Below are 26,788 nucleotides of genomic sequence, written 5' to 3'. Positions count from 1 at the left end.
GCCAAAACAGACCTCAATCCCGTTGCCAAGGGAAATAATACATTGATGGGTCTCCGTAGCAAATGAGATCTTGTCTTAAGTGCCAAGGGCATAGACCGCGATACGGAGATGACGATACGCGCGGCTGTGTTGATCGCCCAAAAATAACTTTTTGACCTGATTAATGTGACTGCCTTCTCTCTTTCAACATACTCAAATCTCTACCTTTGGAAGTCAATCTTCCACAACTCTCTTTTAATTGCCCTTTCACTTCTAGGGCTCTCGATCACTCCCTTCGACTTCTTCTGTAAGCGCTGTCACGATATCTACGACTAGGGTCCCCGATCGCTGCAACCCGCCAAACTTCGGCATTTAGCCCACCATGGCCGCCAACGAATACTATCACTCCAATATCCCCAGTCCACCTAGCTACGAGCAGGCCAATCCTGGAAAACTAGACCATGCCACTTCTTCCGCCCCCGGATATGGCTACGCCCCCAACCTCTCTAACCGTGACGACCCTTCCGCCCCCTATCACAATCGCGAGAGTCAACAATCTTTTGCATCAGACAATGGTGCTTACCACACAGCCGGACGAGTCGGAGAAGGCGATCACTACGCAGAGAACATCCCATTGAAAGCTCAAACACAGTTCGGGAATAATCCGGAGTGGATGCATCAACAAACTCAATACCCGCCCGCATCACCAGGGGCCCTGGAGGACTCTCGACGGGGACAGAACAAGCGGAAGAAGAAGGGTTTCTTTCAGAAGAAACCTGCATATGTGACCTGGACTCTAACACTGGTTCAAGTCATTGTGTTCATTGTGGAACTAGTTAAGGCTGGTGAGTGACCGCGGCTTGTCTGAAACTACGTTAAATAGCTAATTTGTCTCTAGCCCAATTCACTGGATCACCTATCGAAACGAAACCTTCGTTTAATCCGATGATTGGTCCCTCATCTTATGTTCAGATCTGGATGGGCGCCCGTTACGACCCCTGCATGAAGAATATTCCCGGAATTCAAAACGCCAATGAAACAATTTATTTCCCGTGTCCGAACGCCACGACAAGTTCATCTGAGTGCACTCTCTCCGAGGCCTGCGGCTTTAATGGAGTCCCTAATAACCATGCCTATGGCTCTCTTGACGATACGCCCGCTCCGAACCAGTGGTGGCGCTTCATCGTCCCCATGTTCATCCACGCCGGATTCCTTCACATTGGATGCAATTTGATAGTCCAGATGACCATGGGTGCGGAAATGGAGCGTATGATTGGAATGTGGAGATACACCCTGATCTACTTTGCCAGTGGTATTTTCGGATTCGTACTGGGTGGAAATTACGCCGCCCAGTTGGAGGCTAGTGACGGTTGCTCAGGTGCCCTGTTCGGCATTCTTGCTCTCCAGCTACTCGACTTGCTTTACGACTGGCCCAATCGCCCGTCTCCCTGGGTGGAGCTCCTCATCATGATTCTGGGTGTAGCCATTTCATTTGTGCTTGGTCTTCTCCCCGGTCTCGACAACTTCTCCCACATTGGTGGTTTCATCATGGGTCTCGCCCTGGGCTTGACTATCCTGCGATCTCCCAATGCCCTTCGGGAACGCATTGGCCTAGCGCGCCAGCCTTATGTTGCCATGTCTGGCGGTGCTGGCCCTGAGGCCGTTGAGGGCAGGAAGACCACCTCGCTTGCAGACTTCTTCAAGAACAAGGGCAAGAAGGTCGCATCAAACAGTGATAACGCCGGTGAACCCAAGGGTCCGTTGGCGTTCTTCAAAGGCCGGAAGCCTCTCTGGTGGGCATGGTGGCTAGTCCGCGCTGGCGCTCTTGTTGCTGTGCTGGTTGGATTTATTCTGCTTATTATTGATTTCTACAAATACCCCTCTTCGAACTGCTCTTGGTGCTACCGTTTGAGCTGTCTGGTATGTGATTCCATCTATCATTGGTATGAATATTTGCTAATTTTGTTTCTACAGCCCGTTCATGGTTGGTGCAAGGAGGGCACCCTACAGCTTACAAGCACGTCCGGTAGCTCGTAGACGCCTATATTTTTTTGTCTATTGCATAAGGCGTCTATTTATGTATTCCGTCAAATCTGAGAACTGTAAATAAAGAACTTGAAAATTATAGATTCGTGACGATAGTACTTGCGCAGGTTGCTTCGAGAAGTCTATAGTTATCGCACACATAGCATCGCGCCACCAGTCACCAAATGTGCAACCCACAAATAACATACAACCAAAACCTTGAGTTCCAAATTCGAGTTCTACAGGCATAGGTCTCCAGGAACCAATATCCACTTCCGCCTCACGGGACTCCGCATAACCTAAAAATACAAGTGGCTGAGTGCAACGTGGCTGAGTCAGGGCCGCTTACGCAGTCGTCACTAAGTAGCCATCCGACAAGGCCGGAACTTCAAACACCCAACCTACCAGTCGTTCACTCGACTATGCAGGTCTGTTTTTTGACAGCAAATTCGAAGCTCTATCAACACAAATGCCCTCCCTCTCCTCTTAGCGTCCGCGCCATCCAGCATTAGTCATGGCCACCCTAGCCTCGTCCCCTCCGACCTCGCCTTCATGGCCAAAACGGAGCTCACGGGCTTGGATGCTCCGCTGTGAGCGATACTGCTGTGCAGCCGCCAGCTGTTTCCCGCTTGCATTTGTATATGGAATTACGACATGGGCAGTTTACGTGGAGGCCAGTCTTGGGTTCAAAGGATCGAAGAGTAAATGGATCGGTATGCTTTGACAAATGACCCTTGAGAGTCAGCTCGGATATCCCGAGGTTTTGGGCAGAGTGTTCGGTTGAATGTAGCTGACAGTTTTCTCGCGTTGTGCAGGTTTACCCAGTAGTTTCCTCGGACTTCTTTTATACGTCGCTCTTAATGCTTCATATTCGATTGCCGTCTTCACCGATCCTGGGTCCCCGTTGTCAACGCGCCGAGGGAATGACCGACACAATTACAGTGCGCTCCCTGTCACCGAGTCCGTATATCCGGAATTCACGTCGTACACTGTCAGCTCTACGGGAGGGTCGCGATACTGTAAGAAATGTCAGTGTCCAAAACCTGACCGCGCGCATCACTGCTCAACGTGCAAGCGGTGTGTGCTCAAGATGGACCACCACTGTCCCTGGCTAGCAACTTGCGTCGGGCTACATAATTACAAAGCTTTTCTCCTTTTTCTGATCTACACCTCGCTGTTCTGTTGGGTATGCTTCGGTGTGGCGGGCACGTGGACCTGGCAGGAAGTCCTCGACGATACGGTGTACATGGACAACTTCCTGCCAGTCAACGTAGTCCTACTAGCCATTCTTGGTGGAATCATCGGCCTAGTTTTGACTGGATTTACCGCCTGGCATATTAGTCTCGCAGTGCGCGGAACTACCACCATCGAGTGTCTGGAGAAGACGCGGTATGTTTCACCGCTACGCAAAGCACTTGAACGACAGCGATTCGACAATGAGTCTGGACCCAACGGCTTCAATGGCGACGCGTCAGAGGAAACTTTCGCCCACCGGCTCCAGGGATACGGGAACCAGATCATTGATGCGCACGCCAATGCCATTCCGGGTGTGACCCGTGCGGAAGAAGGCGAAGAGCGCCTCTCACCCGCGCCCTATGGTCCAGGCCAAGGACCGAACGTCCACCATGCAGACCTGCAAAACAACCCTAACAACCTCTCCCCAGCCCAGCAGGCTCTCTCCCGCTCATACGCGGACATGGAGCGTCAGCGCGAACACGACCGGTACCAGCAGTATCTCAACGAGGAGGACAGCGAGAAAACACCTAGCGCATTCGACCACGGCTGGCGCCGAAATCTTCTACACCTCTTTGGCGACCGTCCCCTCCTCTGGGCTATTCCCGTCTGCACAACCACTGGCGACGGCTGGCGCTGGGAACCTAGTCCCCGTTTCCTCGAAGCCCGCGAACGCCTCCGTCTCCGCCGTGCACAGGAGGCGCGTGATGAACAGCAATATCTCCGCGATCTATACCAACGAAACATGAATAATAGCCACGCCTGGATTGGCGGAGCTGGCGCTGGCGCTGGCACCGACAACATGAACGCCGGTACAGGTACCAGCGTGTCCCCAGCCCAGCCCAGCTGGATCGCTAACCGCAATCGCCAAGAGGCACACGAACGTCCACCAACTAGCGTTTCGATGCAGACGCTCGCGCCCGCATCACCCCGCCCTCGGCCAGGCGATAGCGACTTCGAAGATGAGCCCGATGTTGAAAGCAATGGACTTTTAGATCCGGAGGCTGCAGCTCGTCCTGCGCGTGCGCGGGATACGGATGAGTGGCGTGATTGGGAATGATTTTCGACTCATTCTTGACTTGGTAGGAATCTATATCCCATGCTTTACGGTTGATAGCATTATTTTGGCGTTTCAGCGACAAAGCGAACCGGAGGCCAGTGGCATTTTCATGGGTTTCTCGTGTATTACTAGCACATGTGCAGTACCTGCGATATATTTCAAGCTTTTTGTATATGGTTGGAATCAAATTTAATGTCCATGACTTGATGTTTATCTAAGACTGGAAATTCAGCTTTTACGGGGAAAGGATGGTCATCTCAGTCATTCCAATTGTTTGGGCAAAGCAAAAACTCCATGTACCTACAAGAGGCTCATATAATGTCGGTGTTTACTCAAGTTCAATGTCTGGCCTGTAGTCACGTGGTCTATAAAGGATCGCCAACTCAATCTAATCAACTAGCACTATCATCTTATCATACCCAACATCTCCGCAACATCGCAATCTACAGAGACAAAGACAAAGAAAAGACAATGACTAGCCCCTCTACAAAACGCCTCCTCAAAGAATCAACAGACCTTTACAAGAACCCAAGCCCTTACTTCACAGCCGCTCCAATCAGCGACACCAACCTCCACGATTGGCACTTCACCCTCGCCGGTCCCCCCACACCAACCCCCTACGCAGGTGGCCTCTACCATGGCCGCATAACCTTCCCACCAACATATCCACTCCGACCACCCTCATTCCGCTTCTTAACCCCATCCGGCCGTTTCGAGGTCAATCGCGAGATCTGTCTCAGTATCTCCGGCCACCATGAGGAAACGTGGCAACCAGCCTGGGGCGTGAGGACAGCATTACTAGCGATCCGGTCGGAGATCTTCAGCAGCGAAAGTAAAGGGCAGGTGGGTGGTGTTGAGGGAAGTGCAGAGTTAAGGCGCGAATATGCGAGGGTTAGTCCGCAGTGGGCTTGTCGGGAGTGTGGGGTTAGTAATGGGGATGCTATGAAGGATTGGTGGGGAATTTGTGTAGAGAAGGGGGTTGAGGTTGATGTTGAAGGGTTTGACGGTAATGGTTCATTTGGAAATGGGGAACAGCAGGCTGGACCTGCTGATGCAACTGCGGATGTGGAGAGGCAGGCTGAGCCTGTCGCTTCGACGACAGCAACAACTTCTGCGCCGTTGCAATCGGAATCACAAATACAGCCACAGGTAGCTGCGCCGGTCGAAGCTACACAATCCACGCCTGCTGCTTCTTCTTCGTCGGCAGTGCCAGCTCAGTCATCTACAGCTCTTCAACCTCGACCTGTACCCGCAACTGCAACAATCACACAGGCCTCGGAGCCGGCGAACAGCCCGTGGCTAGACAGAGCAATTGTGGTCGTTGTTTTCGCCTTGATCATCTTGATCTTACGTCAGACATTGGACGTAGAGGATCTCTAGTGGCAGGACTGGGCTTCTTTCTTTACTACATTCATACATACAGCTCGGCGTTCACGGAATCGGGATAGCAAACGGTGTTTGGACTGTACATAGTTTATTTTTACCTATTTTTCGGATTGTTATAGTCGCAATTACTCTATCCAGTATGCAGATGGTTAGACAAACAAATTCATTTGATATGAAGATCGGCATGCTTATGTTAAAAAGCACCCAACTTAGGGAATGATGATGTACACTTGCATCCTATTTTGGTAAAAGCGTAGATGTCAGATCTCCCACCGCCTACTGAAGGTGGTTAAGTGGATCCTCGTATTTCGGTCTAACAACGCCAAGATATGGTGGCGTTGATGGATCTTGAAACATCACAGAGCTATCTGGGAAATGTATAGACAAGGAGGCAATTTCATAGCCAGATAGACTGAATAGGAAACTTCTTGATGGCTCACTTGAAGCATAAATAGCTGTTGTTTTCCTCGAAAATTTAAAACCATTCATCAACTCAATCCAATCCAATTCAATCCAATCCACTCCAATCTACAATCTACAATCAATCAACCGATCTCCCGATCAACCAACTTCAATCAAAATGCAGTTCACCACCATCATCATTGCTACCCTGGCCGCCGTTGCCGCCGCCTCCCCCTACCCCGATGCCTTTGAGAAGCGCACCTGTGTTGGCAGTTAGTATATCAAGTATCTATGTGACGAGGTTTAGATAGCTGACTTCTCTTTTGCAGACTACAAGGTCGCTTGCCAGACCGGCGGTGTTGCTTGCTGCGACGGATGGCAATGCGTTGGTGCCACTGAGTGGAACGACGGTGTTTGCATCCCCAACTAAGGGGCTTGTATACACAAACAAGAGCTTCGGAGCGGGCTTCGGAATGTGGAATTGGTGCTAGCTGTTCTTTTTTTCTGTTTCTGTTTTCATAGATCGGTTATGCATGGAGCAAGTTATGATTTATCTCATTTGGTTATGTCAACACCTTCTCGTCTTACTGTAAATGCCTACTAAAATGAGTAAATTGAATGGATATGATTTTTATTGGAATTGATGTACATGTCAGAACTATTCAGTGTGAATTGCAGATGATGATACATATGAAGAAAGCCCTTTTCTTCTTTTTTTTTTTTTTTTTTTTTTTCTCTTACAGAACTGGGCCGGGGCTGACCGTCTCCACTCCCAGAGCCATCCACCACCACTCCTTCACACTCCAGCAAGGTCGATCCGGAGTCCCTGACTTCTCCACGAGACCCACCTTAAGCAACCAATCTTCCAGTAGGAGCTCAATCTCCCATTTCATCAAACCAGGCTTGATCATAAAAGTAATACTCTCAATCGACACACCAGGTCGAATAACGAGACAACCCATGACCGCTGCAATAGATCTGTACCACCAATCTTGCATCAAACAGCCATGGATGTCGAACCAGAGCGGCATATGGCGCGACGCAGGTGGGAGTGGAGGCGGCGTATCATGCACGATATCGTGAATGGGGTTCCCGTACACGTACTTCGGGAGCGGACGCACCTCCATTTCGAAGCGCAGGCGGCTTTTATCCATTTGTCGGGTGAGATATGTACCATCTATGAGACCGTACTTGTCGCGGATCAGGTTGAGTGGGATCAGTTCGACTTGACCGTGTGCGAAGAGTTCGTCTACGGCTAGGGCGTCACCGTCGCCAGCGTGGTAGTTGATTTTGAAGGTCCCTTCGGTCTTGAGAGCTGGGTCGAGCACTTTCATTTTGAATTCGGCTGCACGTGCGAGCTGGTCGCTGTCGATGGCACGACGACGTTCCATGGTTTGGAGGAAGACGTCGTGTGGCATGTAGTTGCGGCCTGGGGTGACACGGCCGCGGTTTGCGTTGCAAATGATGCGGTCAGTCATCAGGGATTGCGTCGCAGAGGCGAGAAGGGATTCCCCAAATGGAGCTAGGGTTTCGGTGGCCGCAGCAGCATTGTATCGATCTGTCGGTGTCATGATATTGGCACGAACCCATGTCTTCGCGATTTCAAGCTTCTGGGCGTCTGGTCTGGGGGTTATTGGAGTGGCGATGCGAGGTTGTTCGACGACAAATGGTATGCGACTTAAGAGACGCTTTTTGTTGGCGACCGTGAGAGATCCTGTCGTGACATGCGCTTCCTCGGCAGTGGTGACGGGTTCTTCGCGCAGCTCGAACATGCTGTCAAATTGCTCGCGAGTTGCAGGGAGAGTGGGAGCTTTTTCAGATGTAGAAAAGTCGAGCTCAATGCTCGCCCACTCGACCACGGCCGGCCAATTGTACCCTGCTAGATTGTTATAGTCAATTGGAGGCACCTGTTTCTTCTCATAAGCCTGGAGATATCGCTCCTGGAAATCGCGTTGCATCTTATGGATTTCTGTCCGGTTCCGGCCGAGAATCGATTTACCATGGTGCAGCACGAACTCCGGATCGCTGTTGGGGAAGGCAAGAGGGACAAGGTCCCAATCGACAATCTTTCCCTCGAGTCCACCAGCCAGTGTTCGAACAGCGGTAATGGCGACCATGTATCTCCGAATCACCCCTTCAGGAAGTGGTTTGAAAGTCCGGCGCCGTGGAGGAAAGTTTCCTTGTCCAGTTTTGCGATTCCGATCCAAGCTGGGCCCATTTGCCTGGCCGAGCTCGAGCTTGCGGCGACGTTGACGACGGGCATAAAACCCTCGGGTCAGCATGCGCAATTTGCGAGATTTGGCAGATCGTACAGGCTGGTCCATCTCAAAGCAAATTGGGCCGTTGATTGGGCTTTCGATAAAACCTTTGTCGACAGTGTGCGTAATAAAAAGATGATCGTCGAGTTTCGAATCAGCCAGCCCATCGTTTTCGAGCTCCCATTCCAAGATCTTGTCCATTCTGAACGCGAATCTTCGGGCGTCTGTTGTGCTGGGCCCCATCGGCCCTATCCAGTCATCGGATTGGTGTGCCAGGCTGGTCAGTTCCTGGATAGCATCGGCGAAATTGAAGTTCCTGCTAACACGGGTATCTGCAAACGTAGCGTGTTTTCCTCCTCCCCAGCTACGTTTGATAGATCCCGTAGCAAATGTATGTGTAGAACCATGGAGAATTTGACCTGGGTTCATCAACATCTTCATCGCTTCCATGCTGGAAATGATTCTCGGAAGCCGTCTCGTCTTGCCGAATGGGTGATTTCTGATTCTAAACATGGACATAGTCGGCACCATGTCACCACCTGTCATGGGGCGGTAGATGTATGTTCCATTATTTTCAGAACCTTGATCCAATTGAGGCGGGAACCTCATGAGTCGGTGAACTTGGAATCTCGGGTCAAAATTGTCCTCATACAGCTCCAAGTCATCTTCTGAATCAGTATCAGACTCTCCCTCGTTGAGCATCCTTCTCATCAACTTCTTATGTACCGCTACGCGTCGTTTCTTCTCTTGTATGAGAACGGAAGCAGGCTTTGAATGGAGATGAACGGTAGCATCAGATACAGTAGGCAATGAGAACCTGCGGAACTTTTGGCCACCCACGCCATTCGGACCAAAACTACCGCCGTTTCGCGAGATTGTTTGGCTCGTTTCAATGTGAGGTGAGAAGGAATTCTTAGGATTGCGGTCACGAGCCAGTAGCTGGACTTGTAAGTCCTTAATCAAAGGATCATCTGGTGACATTTCTGGCTTCCTCAAAATGGTTTTTGTTACCATCGTGCCTCTGCCATCTCTGCCACTGAATGTCAATTGCTGAAGTTGGCCGGCATCGACCAAATATTTGATCGTTGTCTTCACGGTTCGCATATCCGGTTTCTCCTTGTGGTTCATTTTCATCCATGCAGTCGTGAATGGGTACCAGAGCTCACCACCACCAGGGTATGCCCCACCGGCCTTTTCGACGATGTCCATAACAATTCTTCTGCGCAAGAATGGTATAGATCCACCTCGATTAGCTGAACCGTGTACCTTTGGATTCTCACTCTTCCCGCTTACGGGCGTGCCGTGCATGGGGATGAGGTGCACTGTGGAGGTTTGTGGCTTTGGTGTGACCAATCGGGCAGGAGGTGGGCCCATGGTGGTTTCCAAAGTATTTGTACTTTCTGCAGGTCGAGTAGCGCTCTGGCTTCGGCTTGCGGCGGCCACACCATTCAATGGTTTCGTCACGTTGGCATCTTCCGGGGTCAAGTCAATGGTAGTCTGTCCATTGCTAGGCCCCGGAGACTTAGAGGCAACCTGATCAGCCTGGCTATCGTCTCGGGGCCCACGAATGCGAGCCTGCTTTCTGGGTCTTCCTCTGGTGCCTTTGGCTGTAGTAGCACTTTCTGATGGGGCTAACGAGTCAGAGGGGTCCGCAATCGGATGGGCTCGCTTGCCCTTTCTCGGCCGACTTGGTGTAGACTCCATTGTCTCGCTTGGTTGACGTGATGCAGGTTCCTCGGTCATCATTCTAGGGGTGGCAGCGGCTGTCGGAGTCATCGCTACTCCCGCGCCCGTTTCCCCATAGTCTGAATCATTATCGTCTTTGCAGAACCAGGGCAAAGTGGAAAGCCTTGGAGATTTGAAGATTGCAATTCGGCTCGTTTTCGGACGACCCTGCTTCTTCCCCGCAGGTCTGCGCTTTCCATGAGGCGTAACATAGATTCCAGGCGTGGGTTTTTCCATGACAAGAGCGTTGTATTCGGTCCATGTCTCATCCCAGCCCATTGCTTCGAATCGCTCTTTCTTGGACATGCCTTGGTATTTTTCCCGTTTCTTTTGGCTTTGGGATTTGTCCCAATGTAGAGGCACTGGGGGGTTGTCCTCCATAACTATGTCGCTATCATCAGGAACTGAGACGACCGAAGACTCCCTCTTTATCCTTTTCGATGTAGCCTTGCTCGGGCGGCCCCTAGGGCGGCCCTTTCCGTTGTTCAGCTTTACTCCTGATCGTTGCAGGCCCTCTAGAGGGACTGAGTGGCCGGGTTGAACCCCTGCATGGATTTGCTGTTAGTGAGCTCAAAAGAACTGAAGAAAAAAGGAATATGAATACTTACGGTATGAACCATCCGCCTGGAGGACACTCATAGGGTCCTTGCGCGTAAGGCTGTAGTCCGCCGGCTTGCAGCTTGCAAGACCCTCAAATAAGCTGACGTTCCCATTTTTCATCATGCCCACGGGTATGTTGTTGTGAGGAAGTCCATATTGGTCAAGTTCAGCGGGTGCATCAACTCGGGGGAGCGCGGTCTTCAAGGACTTGTGATTCTTGACTGGGAATTGGACAGCCTCCCAAAATGCGGTACCCTCGATGACCTTCGTCGCGAAATTTCTCGCCGAATAATGAACGTAGTGAATAATGGTTTTGTGCACATCGGAATCACGGACAAGTGCAAGGTGCCGAAGGTGAGGAGGCTGGGAAATTTGCCAGCAGTCGGTCAGACGATGGACCATGTTTTCAGATGGTCGCTTGTAAAAGATTCCAAAGCAAGTCCGATTGATAAGATCATTGGTTATTCCAGACGTGCCCGCTTTGTCAATGATGTCAAATAGCTGGTTGCTCAAAACGCGATCAGGTGTCCAGATGGGTACAATACGTCCAGACGCAACGACACGCTCATTCTTGACTTGAGAGTCGCCTTCTCCAGAGTCGGCCATGTTCTGCTCTGAAGCATCAGCCTCCAAGTCCACGTCTTCATCCAAATCTGCTGGATTGTCTTCGTTTCTTTTAAACCCATGTCTGCTGAACTCAAAGAACTTTTCGAAGTCCTTCGGTGTGGGTTCTCGCATCAGCATTATGCAAGGGTGCATCAGATTGTACTGCGACTTCACCCTCACTCGCTTCAAGACTCCGATTTTTTCATACTTGCGAACGGTACGGGAGAGAATTCTCGATCTCCAGAGGTCCTCAAATCCTAACACTTTCTTCAGATCATTCCGAGTGATGGTGTTATCATTCTCTCTGAGAGCATCGAACAGTTGTTTCGTAAAATCATCGAAATCTATCATCGGCTTTGCCTCGGTTGTGTTTTCACTACTGGGCTGAGCAGTTGGCACATTTATAAATCGACGAAGAGTCAGCAGACTTGTGCGTGCCGCTTTGACATGAACAGCACGCTTCTCGATGTATCCTTTGGCGGCCAATGCGTCTGTTCTTTTCGGCACCGATCGTTTGTCTTGGCCACTGATTTTGACCAATTCCGTCTGCGGAATGCCCTCTGATTTGCGAGTAGCTATGATGGATAATAACAAAAACTCTGATGCGGGAAGCTTGTTGTCATCAGGTTCGTGACCGGCAACTGCATACCAGGTCCTCTCTTTAGAAACGAAGACACGGACTTTTGAGGCAGCAGATGATGCAGAATTTTCTCTGCCATTTTCAGTTTCCCCTTCGACTTCGTTTTGGGAGTTGCGAGCAGGTAGATCAAGCTTTTCAATTTCGTCCAAGCTGAGATGATTCCACTTGTTGCCTAAACCCACGGATACCTCGGGATTGCGTGTCAGCCATGACCAGACCTTGTTTTGAAAACGACGGTCCACGAGCTGGCGGCGCCCAGATTCATTCTGCGGTGAATTGCGATAGAAGATATCAATGTAGTTTAAGACATCCAGCAAGGTCGCGCCTGCAGATGAGTTAGTTGCATGTCATAGTTGCAATTGAATTGCCCATATCTATCAAGAGAGAACAATGGCAAGTGTATAATGTAAAAGATCATCGCAAGTATCACTGAGGCCCTACAAAGACTGTGGGGGTTCTATAGACCGATGCCAGTCCGGATAAAGGATAGAGCCATGCTGAGTAAAGTGGGTCTGAGAGGCAGAGCTATACGCACCTTGGTTACCGCATAGCGCGACCTCGTTCAGCAAGAAAGCAATCAGCTCCTGTAAGCTGGGTGCCATGATCAGTCCATATTAGTTCGGATCATGAATAGAAGAGAGTGAGTCTGTATGGGATACAGTTGTGCAGTCGAGGGGAAAAGAGGGATGGAATTCGAAGCAGAGACTGCGAATCGAACGTGCGCCACTTGGGAATTTGCTCTTATCAGAAAAAAAAAAAAAAACTTTCCTATCTCCATGTGACCAGCCGTTTGACACCCTGTTATTCAGGCAGGAAAACCGTTTACTCCACTACCAATGACGAGATTTGGGCTCGCATCATGTGTTGCTGCTTTCGCCTAGATATGCTTTCCTTTCCTTAATATATTTTAAGGGATTGGTATCGTTTAATTTCTCCTGTATTTTCCATGTGTGCAAATATCTCGGTTGTGGATAAGCCTTGCCATTATCTGTTTCACGTTGGCATCTCGGTCGTCAGATAGCACAGAAACCTTAGAGACCCTTGAAATACTCGGGTGTACGGCATATTCTACCTTAAAATTTAGACTGGAAGATCCTGCAGTATAGAGTTGGAGCTTTTGAGGTGTCTGACCCGCTGAGTCAGATATACTTGGGTATAAGATTGGGCGGCGACTAAAAACACCTTATTGCAGTGCATCTTCGTTTGTTCCAATGCTTCGGATGCTACTGTAAGATATGTTATACTGTAGGAATTAGTGCATTGCTGAGCATTTGTCTAGAGTAAACAAACTTGGGCTGGACCGGAAGATCGACCGGATTGTTTGGCTGGGATCGGCACCCGAGCTAACTCGGACGCAAAGTCCCAAGCATCCGGATTTCCTGTTTTCTCATGCGCCTTGCCAAGGGATAACGCACCCCCCACTTCTTTCAGGGTGCGCACTATTACATAGTTATACACGAGTGGCCTGTTTTCATCCTCCGAGGTCAAATCGACCGGTTATGATAGGACCAAATACAAGCTAGCACAAAGGTCTACAAGACCACGCACCACTGGAAACACTGGATAGGCCAAATATTAATTAAAAGTCATATGGATATACTGTTTACCGGAATTGAAAAGAGCAAAGAAAGAACAATAATAGAAATCATGCAAGTCAGCGTCAAAATATCCCCTTCAATACATGACATCACGAGCACAACTTACGTCAGGTACCTCCGTCTACACGTCAATTTGTATGTGGACGGATGTACCCGTATAACTCCGTCGTTTCCGGCACTGCGCCTTCAAACTAAAAATCTCGTTTTAACTTGATCATCCTACCTTTTTCTTTATTCTTCTCTTATCCCCTGAATCAGGTTCCAACTCGGAATTCCTTTCAATCGAACTCACCATGTCCTAAGTCCACCACAATCTATACCGATAAGAAACACAACACACCCCCTGGAATTCAAACCCGAGTCCCCCGAGTCGCGCGGTCCGCCACCATTGCCACGCTGATGGATGACCCTGAGAGGAACACTGTTCCTGTACATAATGAACCCCCACCACTCCCATACTCACTACACACTCGGAAGAAGTCAATCGCTTTCTTCTGGATTATATTCGTGCTCGATACGCTAGGCCAGCCGGTCGGCCTGTATTGGGGACTATGGTACGGCACCAACCTGTCGCATAACTTGGGTATGTTTATCATTGGATGAATTGCGGAGAAGATCTCCGAGGGCGCAATCGCTGATGCTTTACAGTGTTTTCCATTGTCACGGCTTGTTTGGGAGGTATCTCGGTTTTTGAATACTTCTATCGTCTATATAACCTCTTCCGCAAAAATTCACGCGCCCGGCCGTTAAACTCTCAGAAATCACGGGTATGATTGATTCTCATGAAAGAAATATGGGGCGCATGCTAATGACCACTGTTAGCTGGACTTTTTCCATATCAATTTCACTATTGTCTGGCTCATCTTGGCCGTCGAGTTGATTGTGTACGTCAACAACACCATTACTCCAGTTCGAACAATGCTAACCAAACATCAGTGGAACCGTACCTGCAGAACCATATGGTAAGACCAATTGACAACCAACAATGTGAAAGTCCGTCCCCTAACATTCAAACAGTGCGCCTCGTCGCCATGGTCCTCCCAAGTGTCATGTTCTACTTCGGGTTCGTCCACCTTGCCCTCGACGTCCTTCGCATGGCCGGCCACAAAGCCCCCTTCCGCATTTCCTCTACACCTAAAGGCTCCCCCATGCCAACAGCCTTATACGCCCTCATCGAAGATGTTGTCGCCGTCGACGGCGGAGGCGGGCAAATCTACCGCTACGCCCTCCGAACCCGATACCTGTCCAGCCCATATTTCCGACGGATGCTCTTCGAAATGAACTGTTTCTGGAGCGGTGGCTCAATAATCTGCGCGGCCGCCATCACCGCTGTAATATTCACGGTCTCTGAACCCGTGGCATTCACTGTACGTCAATTAATCAGTCCGAAACTTAATACCCTTCCCCTGATGCATCATACTGACGTCACACATAGCTCGGCTGGTCCCTTCCGTTCGCCTGGGCTTTGGTATGGACCGCCATTACCATTCCTTGGGTGAAGAGTGATCTGCGCCGCGAGAAGAAGGCCTGGGCTGAGAACAGAGGTCAAGGTGGAATTCCTTGGGTGGACGATATTGATGCGCCGACTCGGACGCGTTTTGCTTCTGTCCAGGAACGTCTGCCGAACTTTTTGCCTTGGACCCGAGAGAAACAGAGTGCGCCGTCGACGCCTTCCGTTGATGGTGCGGAGGATGGTGCCAAGGATACTGGACACATCGTCGATGGTGCTCCTGAGGTCCCTGCAAATGGTCATAGACCTGAGCATATCCTTCTTGGCGATCAATCTACCGCGAGTACAACCAACGGCACTACTCATGACGAAAAGCCCGAGCTGCCCGATACAGATACGACTCGCGAGACAACTCTTTCAAATACTGCTGCTGCCACTGGTGATCAGCCAACCAGTCATTGAAAAAGCTAATCTGTACCAATGCATGACTTGATGATATGCTCTTATTTTGGTCTTTACTCGTGCTTTTTGGCCTATCAAGTGCCATATTTGGATATTCTTGATATCTTGGTTCCCCATGCTGATTTGTATATGATGCACGTTAGTCCAGCAATTCCTCATAGACTTTGGACGCAGGCGACATTGGCATTGGTGCTATGATTTTTCATGTTTGTTTTTCGTCTTAGCAGTTTCAGTCTGTTGTATATAGATACCCTTGATCCTTGTCTTACATTGTGGTGTTATTCACACCAAAAATTGAAAACCTACGCATACTCAAATGCTTCGTACACAACTTGGGAATGCCATATTAGCTTCTGTCTACACAATACTATTAGGTAAGAATCACATCAATTGGGAATAAATCTCAATCACGCTTGCCAGACGCCTTCAAGGTCATTGCGCAGCAGCAAACACAAGGTATATGAATTATGAGAACAAGAAAGCCTCCACTCCCTCAATGCATGCTAAAAAGGGCCAAATATGACGAACCAAAATACAGTGGGAAAAGAAAAGAAAAAACCGCAACACGAAATGATCCCTTCTCCTACCTCCAGATCCAAATGATACCCGTATAGGCAAATACAAACAATCATAAACACAACTTGAACGCCTATATACGGCCCCAGTGCAGACAGAGGGTATCTAAGGGGAGACACGGGAATAGGAAACAAGGGGGGGTCAGGGTGAGGGGCCTTGTATTGGGATGGGTAGGTAAGTGGCTGGAGGTTGAAAGCCACAGGGATTGGATTAGAATGGGGAGTCGAGTTTTAGAGGATTGGATGAGGTAAATGGGGATGGGATGGGTGGAAGTGAGAGTTGAGAGATTATCCCTTCCGGAACGTGAATTTTCGACTGAGATTGCGGATTGTGTTGTTTTTGTGGCTGCGTAAACAGAATGAGTTATTTGTCCCATGCGATGGGGAATGGATGTTGGGCTCTTTCTTACCTGTCATCGTGCTCAGAGCGGGAGGCTTCGACGGTAGTCACTGTGTGACCGGCAGTCCTAGGTCTGCCAGGTGCATTGACAAAGCGGCGTGATTCCTAAGGCACGAGTTAGTATACGAAGCTAACGAAGTCGAGCGTGGGATAGTACAAACCTCCCAACGAGAATCCACATCCACTCCACTAGCAGACCGTGAGTCGCAGATCGGAGGATCATGATTATCGTGGATCTCAGAGCTCAGAGACACGGATCTCGCCAACGGCGAAGCATTTGACTGCATGGACTTGCGCGACGGCGACTCAGAGTACTCGCTATTAGAATCAAAGCTGTTCAGGCTAGCCGGGTTGCTTCGAGCGGGGTTGTTTATCAGGTTACCCGAGTTGGGAAGTAGCTGAGAAGAGGATGCAAGCTCGCGGAACTTCTTCTGTTGTTGCTTGGAAGGTCGGTGATGGGAGAACTTGTTTCCAAGAATAGCGGGGGCGTGCGAGATGAGGGCCTTGATGACATCCTTCTTGAGACGCAGGGCAAGGTCTAGATTCGACCATGTCTTGTTTCCGTACTCCAGAACCGGGAGGCGGAACACGAAATCGTGGAGATCTTCAATGTTGTGCTCGCCCTTGCCCTTATAACTCATGTTGAGAACCACGTCATGTACCTTAACACGTGCAAGAGTCATGTAGCTCGAGGCTCGAGAAATCATTTGGGACAAGTCATCAGTGGGTTCCTTGGACTTGCTGCCCTTCGGCTTACTCAGGACAAATTTCTTCTTTTCCTCACCGGCACTTTGGCTGGACAGAGATCTATCAGTGGAAGACTTGACCAGCATGCGGATGCTTTCAGCGGACTTCTTCTTCGACAAGCCGCCGCTGGTCGCAGGGCGACCTGTCTGCCGGGAGGAGTCGGGTACGCTTAACCGAGTGTTACTCCTGTGGATAGGAGTCATAGCAAGACCCTTGACATGGCTCGGGCGACGACTGGATTTGCCCTCCTCGGAAAGCGAAAGAGTCGGCTGAAGGCGTAGCTCGATAGATCCAGGGCCCTTGGAGGCAGACATATCGTCCATTGTTGATACACTGTCCTCATCGGCGCTGATCGAATGAGCCAGAGATGGGTTGGAACCGTCATCATTCTCATCGTCTGATCCATCTAGCGTTTTCATATTTTTGATCATGAAAGGCGAGAAACCACCATTCTCACCAGAGCCCACGTTAGGGAAGATGTAATCGAAAAGCTTTTGACCAAGTTCACGCTCCAACTGAATTTTGAGCGGGAATAGAGAAACTTCAAAGTTATCGACCACAGGGATTCCGGCAACAGCTTCCAACATGTGCCACTTGACTCGAAGCATGTAATCATCCAATGGCCGTGGCTGGTCTAAGTAAGGTGCAATAATCTGGGGATAGATCGCATCCGGCAACAGGTTCAAACCACTTAGCTTTTCAATGGCCACGAGATTGTGATTGGAGCCATCAGTATTGTCTGTGCGTTCATATACAGCGTTCTGGAGTTGGAATTCCACCAATGGTGCAGACTCCTCATTCATCAAATGCCAGACAACCTCACTCGCAGAAATGCTCCAACGCAGCACGCCGTTCGTGGATGTTGAACTGGGATCGGCGCGTCTTTGAGAGGTGGTTATAGCCTTCATCATGAAGAACAACTCATCCTCACATTGAGATAGATCGCGTTCCAACGCCAGCCGGTCTTCCCAGCCTTGTTTGTCCAGGTACTTGGCATTAATCTGAAAGTAATCTTTGATCTCTTCCAACTGGCGGATACGCGACTGCAACTTGAAGACCATCTCTGGAGCACCGCGGAGGTCACTGAAGTCGGATGTAAGCATGATCCTTTCTAGGCGCTCGTTCCGGACCTTCTCGAGCGGTTCGCTGTAGAGCATGAGATCCAAAACGATAATGTACATAGAGTAATATTCAGCAGAGTCGCAAATGGCGCGGAAATGAGGGAAATCGACACTGATTTGGTCCATGCGGGCCTCTTCACTAGGGCGAGATCCATGGTGACCCTTAGCCACTTCCTCGTTGTACTTCAGCCGAAGGTTGTTGTACTTGTCATAGCGCAGACTGGCCGATGTCTTTTGCACGATACGAGAGAATCCGAAGGGGTTGAGTTCGAAATCGAACATCGCCTCAAGGGTCAACCAAGGTGGCCAAGCTGATCCCGGCGCATTGCCATACTTGTTACCCGCATACAATTGCAGGTTCGCCATCAGGTTCTTCTGAGTCGCAACGAAGAATTGAGCACCGTCCATCTCAAGTGAGAAACGGCGTTGAACCAAACCGCTCACATCATCTGAAACACGCTCCTTGTCCATGATCGATACGACCTTAAGTTCCATTCCTTTGGCAGCCACCAGCAGTACCGACTTTTGATTCTTCTCACTCAGAAGCTGGATCTGGGGAGCAATGAGTCGCAGGTAGTAACTGTTTTGCGGAGTGAACTCGGGCGCAATGTTCTCGCTAGAATCATCTGAATCCTGTGGTGATTCGGTATTTGACTGCGGCTCACTTTCTTCCGCATTGACGTAGCGCTTGGCATCGTTCAGAAGCTGCTCGATCCGATCCTCCACATTTTCATCCTCGTTATCACTGCGAGTCTGCTCTTTGGACATTTTGTGGCTCTTCTTCTTGTTCTTATTTTGCTCGTCCACAATATCGAGGATAAACTTGACAGCTCGTCTAGACATGTAGTAGACGAATCCTCGACGCTGGCTCACTTGGTGACTGTATCGGAGAATGATATTGCGAAGCGAGTTGTTCCATTTCAATTGCACGTTGTGAATCATGAAGCGATTATTGAAGTCACTGGAGAACTCATCAGAAGCAGACGAGTAGATTCCATCGATACCAGAGGCGCGACCATCAGCAGTCGAGTCAGCATCTTGTCCTGTGCGGAAGGAAGCTTCGCTGGGCGCAGCGTTAACTCCCAGGTTGCTTCGATGAGGTGTCCGTTCATCGCGTGCTAGGAGTTTCTCAAGTCGATTCAGAGTTGATGTCAAGAACTTGCGGCGCCTTGAAAGGGATTCAGCTTGGCGAACAAAAGTCTCATGCTGAGCCTTCAAGTCGGGATCATGGTCAACGTCCTTCATCAACTTGAGCTCTTGTTCCCCAATGGTGCGATCGTAGTTACGGATCTGAGCTTCAACAGTCGCAAGACGATCCTTGATCAACTCGATCTGAACACGGCGAGGATCGTTGGTCTCAGACATCACACATTCATGAGTGGGCTCGTGTCCAAATGTACTGTAACCGGTCTCTTCTGGCCCAACATCACCATGGTCTGTTTGACGGAAGTAGGTGAAGCGTGGGGTAAATGCAAGCGGGAGAATATGTGTTTTCGGGTTGGACTCCTGTGGTAGAATCCAATCTGGCTCGACAAAATCGTCCATATCGATCCAGTCCAGGTTGTGATCAGGGATGGTAAACCGGGATAGATCGACTGAGGCCACAGGTTGCTGGAAAGATGATATAATGTCATCTCTGTTCTTGTCAATGTCCTCTGGTGATGTGCCCTCAATGCTAGCAGAAACAGCACGGAAGTCGGCGGATTGTAAATCAATAAGAGCCTGGTTGATGCGCATTGCACTTGTCTGGGTCTGCTTGGAGCGGCCGCGGGCCTGGGTCTTGATCTGTTCGCGACGCTGATGAATATCAAGCTTCAAGCTGTCGAGGCGGACCTTGAGACCAGTGGCAGTCACCGCATCTTCGCCATAATCTTCACGGTCCTTGTGCTTATAGATATGGGCTAAAAACAACGGGGCAAGCAGAATCTTGTATTTGACAGTCGACAAGTGACGGTTGAACTTCTTGCTTGTTTTGGTGATACCCGGGAAGAGCGGACCCTGGCGAACGGGAAGAGACATGACACCAGAGAAAAGCGACCACCAGCTGAAAAAGTGGGTGAAGAAACGGGGAGACAGGTGTGTGGTGTTGTAACTTGAAGATGGCTGAATGCCATCAACAGACCAATTTCTGCCTTGTGGCGCAATGATCGATACAGACAGGTGAATATGGTCACTCCGGAAGCCACGATAGGCATCGTAGTTGACGCGCTGCTCTGCTGTGATGAATTTAGGGTTTTTGAGGATGACCTCATAATGCGGCTTGAATGCGAAAGATCGCGAATCCTCATCAAGATCACGCTCAAACACCAAGCCAGCAGACCATTTCACATCACCAGATAGCTTCATGACGACCTTCTTAAAGTAGGCGGCATTCTTCTGCTCACTTGATTGAGAGGTGTTGTCCGCGTCTTCCGTAGTCATTTCGTTTGCCCATCGAGCTTCTGCGCTGTAATCTGGGATTGCCAACACATATTCACCACTTGTCACGCTCATGAACTCCATGGGGTCATCGTTAGAATGAAGCTCCCACTTGACATCTCTTCGCCAGCACATGACAAAGCCACTTCCAAATCCTGTCACGACGTAAGGATCTCGAGAGCCCTTAAGGCGCAAATGAACATCGCCATCTTCCTTCCAAAGCACCTTGATCCGAGAGTGAAAGCTAAGTCGGATCTTATCCCAGAAGCCAACACGGTCAGAAGGATCAATCTCAGGTTTGGTGAAACCCTCGATGATCTTCATCATATCTTGGATCACAGGCTGGTAGGAGACTCCCCAGGAAATGCTGGTAGGTAAGCTAGTGTTGATCTCAATGACTGGGTCGGAATATGTCTTGACCGGAGTCACTGATCGCCAGACCTTGATATGGAACGGATCAGTGGGAGGGCCATCCGCCTCTAAAGCAGAGGGAACGAGCTCCACCTCAACCTGTCTGGCAGAGTCGTGATCACGATACTCTTCAGCGATGACAAAATTGGTTCGCAATGACCAGCTAGGAAGCCTTGGAGACTGTCCAGGGCGCAGGGCTGGGATATGTAGCAGGTCTAGAGGATAGTCACGCAAGTTGACGCGTGCTTCACCCATCTCCAGATTGAAGCTCATGGGAACAAGCAAGCCATACTTCATGGACATGGGCATGCCCTTGCCGATACGATTGAGGAATTTAGGATAGTCCTCAATCGGGAAGGACGGTTTGTCAATCACAAGATTCACATCACTGATCAGAGCAGAGAGCAAGCCTGGTCTGTTGGGAATTGCAAGAATAGTCTCGGTCTCCTTGGCGTCGTCAGGTGGTTCGTCTGCACCAGAGAACAAGTTTCGGACTTCCTTGATAGAGGTACCTTGGAACTTCATAGCAGCATCAATCTTCTCTTTCCAAACCTGAGCATTATGTTGCTGAAGACGGTTCCAAGCAGCATCTGCAGATATTTTCTGTTCCGCCGTCAGGCAGGTTTCACCCTCTGTATCATAGCGATATTTCCGGGCTCGGCCACGAGGTGGCTCGTCTTGCTTGGTTCTTGTATCGGCACTCTTGCTTCTGCGGGTGTCTTGGCTGGTTCGTTCGCTGCGTAGGGTCCGATGGCTGGATCTGGTCCGTAGCCTTGATGAAGCCCGCCGTTGGTCAGATTCTCTAACTTTCTGCGCTTTCAACTGAAACGCTTCTTCTCGTGCACATCGCTGTATTTGCTCAATCAAACCAGTTCGGTAAATGCAACCCAACTTCCACTCAAAGGCGTCATCTTCAAGCTCAAAGAGAAGAGCTTTGCTGCGAAGGGATATTCTCGGGACTTTCTTTGGTCCCTCGGGCTCTCGAACAGAGAAAAACTCCTTACAGCGGGCCTTAAAGCGATGATGTAATTGCTTGAAGGCCTTTGAGGTGTTGATGAGGTTATCGAAGATGCGATGCATCACCATGTGGTGCGGGACGCCAATTCGAATGAAATCGGCCCACAAATCAATTGACCTCTCTTCTACCAAACTTGTACCCTGTTTGTATTTCATCTTGCGGAAGTCAAGTCTGACATTATTCATGCTGCCGATTCTCGCCCAAACACCCTTGAGCTTGGGGGCCTCTGCGTGGAGACGAACAAGATTAGCCTTGACGTGAGGAGTGGAAAGTCGCTGTGAACCACCCGACAGGCCATAGATCTGAAGCATCATTGGAGGATCAGCTGGCAAATTAGTTTTGAGTTGAATCACAGTCGCTTTTACGTCCAAGGTAATTAGCTCATTCTTTGATGATGCTGGTGATGAGGGAGACGACGGAGGCGGTGGCATTGATATGCTTGGGGCTCCTCTCTGTTTCTTCTGAGTGGAGTCGGAGTCTCGTGGTAGAGGTGTAAGAACGTCTTGGATCACAGAAATCGCAACACCTACGCAATAAAACCGATATAGAGAATATTGGAGGTATATCCCTTTGAACACCGAGTTGATGTGCAGGACAGGTCCCAGTCGATCGCTGTGTGTGCTCAAGGCAATCTCGAATCGAGGAAGAGAGAAGAAAGGCTCTGGTTCGAGATAATCATCTGATTCGATCACGAATCCGTCAAAGCCTCTCACATGAAGTGCAAGCCGTCTGCCATCTGTAGCACTACGCTCAGAGAGACCACGCTTCACAATCTTCGGGGGTGATGTTGGCGTAAATCTGAATGGTGATTCATCGCCAATTGATTGACTGGAGGTACGCCGCCTAGCAATGCTGCCAACATTATGCTCGGTTTCCTGTACTTTGTATTCTGCTGTCCATGACTGTAGCTGCAAAGAGACTCCGCGGGAGATACCAGACACAGGTTTGTCCACCCCAGCGACTTCCAAGCTGAGACCAGTAGACTCGAAAGTAAATTGAAGAAGCCATGGCGGAATCTTTCTCAATGGGGTCGTCTTGCGCTCGTTCGGTGGCATTAAAACCTTCTTCTGTGGTTGCAAATGCATCCGGAATTGTTCAAGAACTTCGCGAATCCCACGATTAACTTCCCCATTGATCATGTGGATGGAGCACTCATTCAGGCCTCCCGAAGCAATGACTTTTACCTCAGGGCTTGCATTGAGGTGAGCTTTGAACTCCAAGCCCTCTGTCGTAAGCAAATTATGCTTGTTGCCAGCAGGGGTCTGGTAGTAAAATTTGTGCGAAGCAACGCGGTAAATGGCCGAAAGGGCATAATGGGCGCCACCCTCGGAGGAGTGAGATGAGTCAATGTCTAGAGATATTGACGAGATGGATGATATGAGGAGATTATAGTCGTCCGGAGTGCCTGACTCTTTTTCGATAGGGAGGACGAATCGAACAACGGGTTCATGCACAGACAACTTGATGGTCGCTTTGGGAAGTAGGCGGGTAATTAATTGGTGGTTGCTTCGCTTCTTAACTCGAGGAGTAGAGGCTCGCGCTTGTGCTAGTTTCAAGAGTCGAGACACGTGTTGAGGCTGCATATCAAGTGATGGTGATGTGATGACCAGGTTAGCGAAGAGAATATTGGAGTTCCGCTCCTCCGGGTTCTCATCATCCATAGCGTTCACTGTCTTCGATGGCAGTGTAGTTTTAATGGTCGTCGTAGCCATGGGAACATAGAGAACATTATCTGTTTCGCCCGAGTTGTCATCTAAGCTGACGGAAAGGGAAATGGCAGCAAGTAAAGCTTGGTGGGCGACGTCGGGTGGCTGGAAATACATGCGATGCTCCGGGCTACTTTGATCCATTCGGTGGAGATCGATTCCCAGCTCGTGGGAGACCACATTCAGGAACACGGGGCTCTGGCCTGCAGAAAGAGATCCAAGGCTGCGGGAGAGGCGGAAGAAACTCAAAGCGACCTGGATCTCCTGGATCCCACGCAGAAGAGAACTAGCAAACTCCTTCGAATCGGCCACGGTCTGCACAATTGAGTCATTTCGACTGCCGGGCTTATCAAGCTCCTCCACGAAGTCGGCAAAGGAGATCTCGTCATCCGTATCACTGCGCATCGGTCCCTTGACTGAAGACTTCTGGGCGGATTTGATGCGTTGGAGAAGCAGGGTGAGGTCGTCATAAGGGATATGCAGTCGACCAATCTTAAGCGCGATCGATGCATCGCGCAACCCCTCAAGATCCTTATAAAGTAGTCCATGGAGATTCACACCAACATTGTCCAAGACCTCCGTTGGCTCCCGACCTTCGACGGCGAGGAGAACATTTTGAACATTCATAATCCACTCCGCTGGGCGCTGTTCCTTGGACATGTCCTTCTTGCGCCGAAAGAGCTTGCCCCGTTCTACCATCTTACTCCGGGTGTCCACCGCTAGCGACAACGACCCCACCTGAACATGACCAGCACCGACGAAATGAATGGCCGTATTCACGGCTTGAATATCAACGAGGGCCAGCCAGTTGATTTGCCGGTGCAGCCGCTTCAGGCGCTCCTTCAGCCGACCCAATGTCCTCCATGTTTTACTCCGCGGGGTGGTCGAGTCGGGGGTTGGACTCTCGGGGACGGGGCTCCCAGGAATCGGGGAACCTAGAAAATCTCGAGGGGCATCGGGTTTTCCTTTCGCCAGAGTCGCCGTATCCAAAGTCACCTTCAAATCCGTCAACCGGATGCTGATCCATGTTGGCTGCGCGAACGACGGGGGGTGTAAGGAGAACCCGAGTCCACGTATTTCGATTTGCAGGCCTTCTCTCGGGGCATATGCGATGCGGCGGAGCGAAAAGTAACCGATCCGTTGGATAGATATTCCGGTGGCAATGCGGACGATCGCGAAGACGAAGAAGGACGAGAGGTAGAGCAGCAGGAAGCCCACGAGGATCGAGGTCGGGTTGAAGAGGGTCATCGCGAATCGCGATCAGCAGGGGCTGATCCGTCGAACAGAGACACAGCGCAGCACAAAGAACATTGAGTGAATTGATGGTGGTTGTTTTTCAATTGCGTCGATTAATGCTGGATAGCTGCCGAGATCCTCCACTTGGGAAAGGTGTCGTGGTTTTTTTTTGGTTGAGGGGTGAGATTGAAGTAAATGTGTAGCGTGTTCAACTTCGCGCCGAGACCAAAAAGTCGGGGAGAAAGCTCCAAAGTGTTTCAGTAACACGAACACCACGCCCCGTGGATCATAATGGAGCTGTAGAATGACAAGTATGGTTCGGACGCGCCGGAGAAAGCCAGAACCATTAAGCGGAGCGGTAATCTGCCAATTTGCCCAAACCGGCTTTCTCGGCATTCGTTCTGGACCTTCTACGTTTAACTCCGTCTAGGCCCCCCTCCTATATATTCCGATTTCCTCCACAGCTCTTTACTCAAATATTACTTGTCTTTGCGTAAAAGAAACTCAACTTGGCGCGTGGTCCTGTACCATGATTTCACTTCGCAGCCGTGGGGCTTTCCTTGATGACTTGCGATCGGCGTTCCCTGATTCGATCCCCCTTTTGACGGGTTGAAAGTGGATTCAATAGAAGAAAAATAGAAGGAAAAATACAATGGCTGCATCCTTGGAACAAACTATAATACAATTATACATACAATTATCTACCCATTAGGCCAGCTCTCCTTACAACCTGGCCCGTAAAATCACAGACACACGACACCTTGCAAACTGCGCATGTGCCCCAAAATGTCAAGATAGTGCAAAACGTCTGTGCACTGCTGACGTCGAACCCCCAACATTACCTAAATCGTCGACAGGCAGACTAGGAGCCGCAGTGTGCAGGATGGAGGGGCTATTTTTCAGCGGCAGAGCTAGCCGGTCGAGTCTTTTCAAGATCCTCAATCTTTTCGTCGAGGAGCGCAATCTCAGCCTCGATACCCAGTAGTTTCTCGCTAAGAATACCACGGTATTCATCATCGGACAAGTTCCGGAGAGGGATCCATTTGCTATCAGCCATACGCTGAACAAATGGTTTAGCATTGGAAGGGTTCTGTGCCCTTTCCACTTGCCATGCATCAACTCTATTGAAGGCGGTTTGACCACCGAAGCCAAGCAATGAGAACACAACAAGGCCAGGGATTAGCCGGCCGCCTGGAAAATGAAAAGACTCAAGTTAGCGATCGCATTATGCGACTGAACTGGAGGGAGCAGAACTACCCATGAGCCTAGTAACAAGTCCGCCAGATATTCCTCCAGATAGGGCGCTCACATATGCGCGTTCTTTTGGGGATGCTTGGTCTTGGAAGTGAAGCTTGATGATATTGCTTCGCAACCCTGAACATAAAAGATTAATGGTTGGCCAAACAGTGGACGGAGCATGGACATACACCAAAAGGTTGAACCACAAGCAAACCAGTGGATACCGCAGGAAAGTGAATGGATCACTGGGTTGGGAGATTTAATGACTCCTGCTGCCCCTCCATAGATCAAACCGGCAGTGCCTACCCAGAGAAACAGATAAGCACAAGTACAATGGGATACCGGGTGTTACTGGATCCCGACGGACCCAGCACAAGGTCAAGACTAACCGCTCAAGGCGCCCACTTTGACTGCCGCCAGCAGGGGGTCAGACGCAAAGCTGTCATTTGGACGATTGTCCCCGCTCATGTTGCGAACGGACTGGACAAAGGTA

At 50.0% G+C, this 26,788-nt stretch overlaps 8 protein-coding genes across 8 annotated transcripts; 5 read left to right on the top strand and 3 right to left on the bottom strand.

Annotated features, from left to right (window-relative positions):
• Positions 1–361: 361 nt before the first annotated feature.
• Positions 362–2,016, top strand: N7503_010706 (rhomboid family membrane protein; the record flags this gene model as incomplete). Its single annotated transcript, XM_057070252.1, has 3 exons — positions 362–824; positions 878–1,899; positions 1,954–2,016. 3 exons carry the CDS (start codon positions 362–364, stop codon positions 2,014–2,016), a joined length of 1,548 nt encoding a protein of 515 aa, XP_056916863.1.
• Positions 2,017–3,094: 1,078 nt separating this feature from the next.
• Positions 3,095–4,297, top strand: N7503_010705 (DHHC family palmitoyltransferase; the record flags this gene model as incomplete). Its single annotated transcript, XM_057070251.1, has 1 exon — positions 3,095–4,297. The coding sequence occupies one exon, from the start codon at positions 3,095–3,097 to the stop codon at positions 4,295–4,297; it is 1,203 nt and encodes a 400-aa protein (XP_056916862.1).
• A 471-nt stretch (positions 4,298–4,768) lies between these two features.
• Positions 4,769–5,677, top strand: N7503_010704 (ubiquitin-conjugating enzyme E2; the record flags this gene model as incomplete). Its single annotated transcript, XM_057070250.1, has 1 exon — positions 4,769–5,677. The coding sequence occupies one exon, from the start codon at positions 4,769–4,771 to the stop codon at positions 5,675–5,677; it is 909 nt and encodes a 302-aa protein (XP_056916861.1).
• A 505-nt stretch (positions 5,678–6,182) lies between these two features.
• On the top strand, positions 6,183–6,522 carry N7503_010703 (uncharacterized protein). The gene is made up of 2 exons (XM_057070249.1): positions 6,183–6,357; positions 6,415–6,522. The coding sequence occupies exons 1-2, from the start codon at positions 6,264–6,266 to the stop codon at positions 6,513–6,515; spliced, it is 195 nt and encodes a 64-aa protein (XP_056916860.1). The 5' UTR covers positions 6,183–6,263; the 3' UTR covers positions 6,516–6,522.
• A 300-nt stretch (positions 6,523–6,822) lies between these two features.
• On the bottom strand, positions 6,823–12,516 carry N7503_010702 (uncharacterized protein; the record flags this gene model as incomplete). The annotated part of the gene is made up of 3 exons (XM_057070248.1): positions 6,823–10,613; positions 10,677–12,239; positions 12,450–12,516. 3 exons carry the CDS (start codon positions 12,514–12,516, stop codon positions 6,823–6,825), a joined length of 5,421 nt encoding a protein of 1,806 aa, XP_056916859.1.
• A 1,395-nt stretch (positions 12,517–13,911) lies between these two features.
• N7503_010701 (uncharacterized protein) lies at positions 13,912–15,424 on the top strand (the record flags this gene model as incomplete). The annotated part of the gene is made up of 6 exons (XM_057070247.1): positions 13,912–14,095; positions 14,161–14,279; positions 14,335–14,396; positions 14,449–14,474; positions 14,530–14,879; positions 14,948–15,424. 6 exons carry the CDS (start codon positions 13,912–13,914, stop codon positions 15,422–15,424), a joined length of 1,218 nt encoding a protein of 405 aa, XP_056916858.1.
• Positions 15,425–16,264: 840 nt separating this feature from the next.
• N7503_010700 (FMP27 family protein) lies at positions 16,265–25,068 on the bottom strand (the record flags this gene model as incomplete). Its single annotated transcript, XM_057070246.1, has 3 exons — positions 16,265–16,345; positions 16,410–16,504; positions 16,561–25,068. 3 exons carry the CDS (start codon positions 25,066–25,068, stop codon positions 16,288–16,290), a joined length of 8,661 nt encoding a protein of 2,886 aa, XP_056916857.1. The 3' UTR covers positions 16,265–16,287.
• Positions 25,069–25,948: 880 nt separating this feature from the next.
• On the bottom strand, positions 25,949–26,763 carry N7503_010699 (uncharacterized protein; the record flags this gene model as incomplete). Its single annotated transcript, XM_057070245.1, has 4 exons — positions 25,949–26,247; positions 26,314–26,430; positions 26,484–26,597; positions 26,685–26,763. 4 exons carry the CDS (start codon positions 26,761–26,763, stop codon positions 25,949–25,951), a joined length of 609 nt encoding a protein of 202 aa, XP_056916856.1.
• Positions 26,764–26,788: the final 25 nt, after the last annotated feature.

Source organism: Penicillium pulvis (genome assembly GCF_028828015.1).
Source record: "Penicillium pulvis strain IBT 33274 chromosome Unknown scaffold_8_segment0_segment0, whole genome shotgun sequence".
Lineage (NCBI taxonomy): Eukaryota > Fungi > Ascomycota > Eurotiomycetes > Eurotiales > Aspergillaceae > Penicillium > Penicillium pulvis.
This window is presented reverse-complemented; position numbering and strand designations above follow the sequence as displayed.

Excerpts from the sequence above, each read along its gene's own strand:
- N7503_010703 (XM_057070249.1), top strand. The coding sequence starts at position 6,264 with ATGCAGTTCACCACCATCATCATTGCTACCCTGGCCGCCGTTGCCGCC. Across the intron at positions 6,358-6,414 it reads GAAGCGCACCTGTGTTGGCA|ACTACAAGGTCGCTTGCCAG; the intron begins GTTAGTATATCA and ends TCTCTTTTGCAG.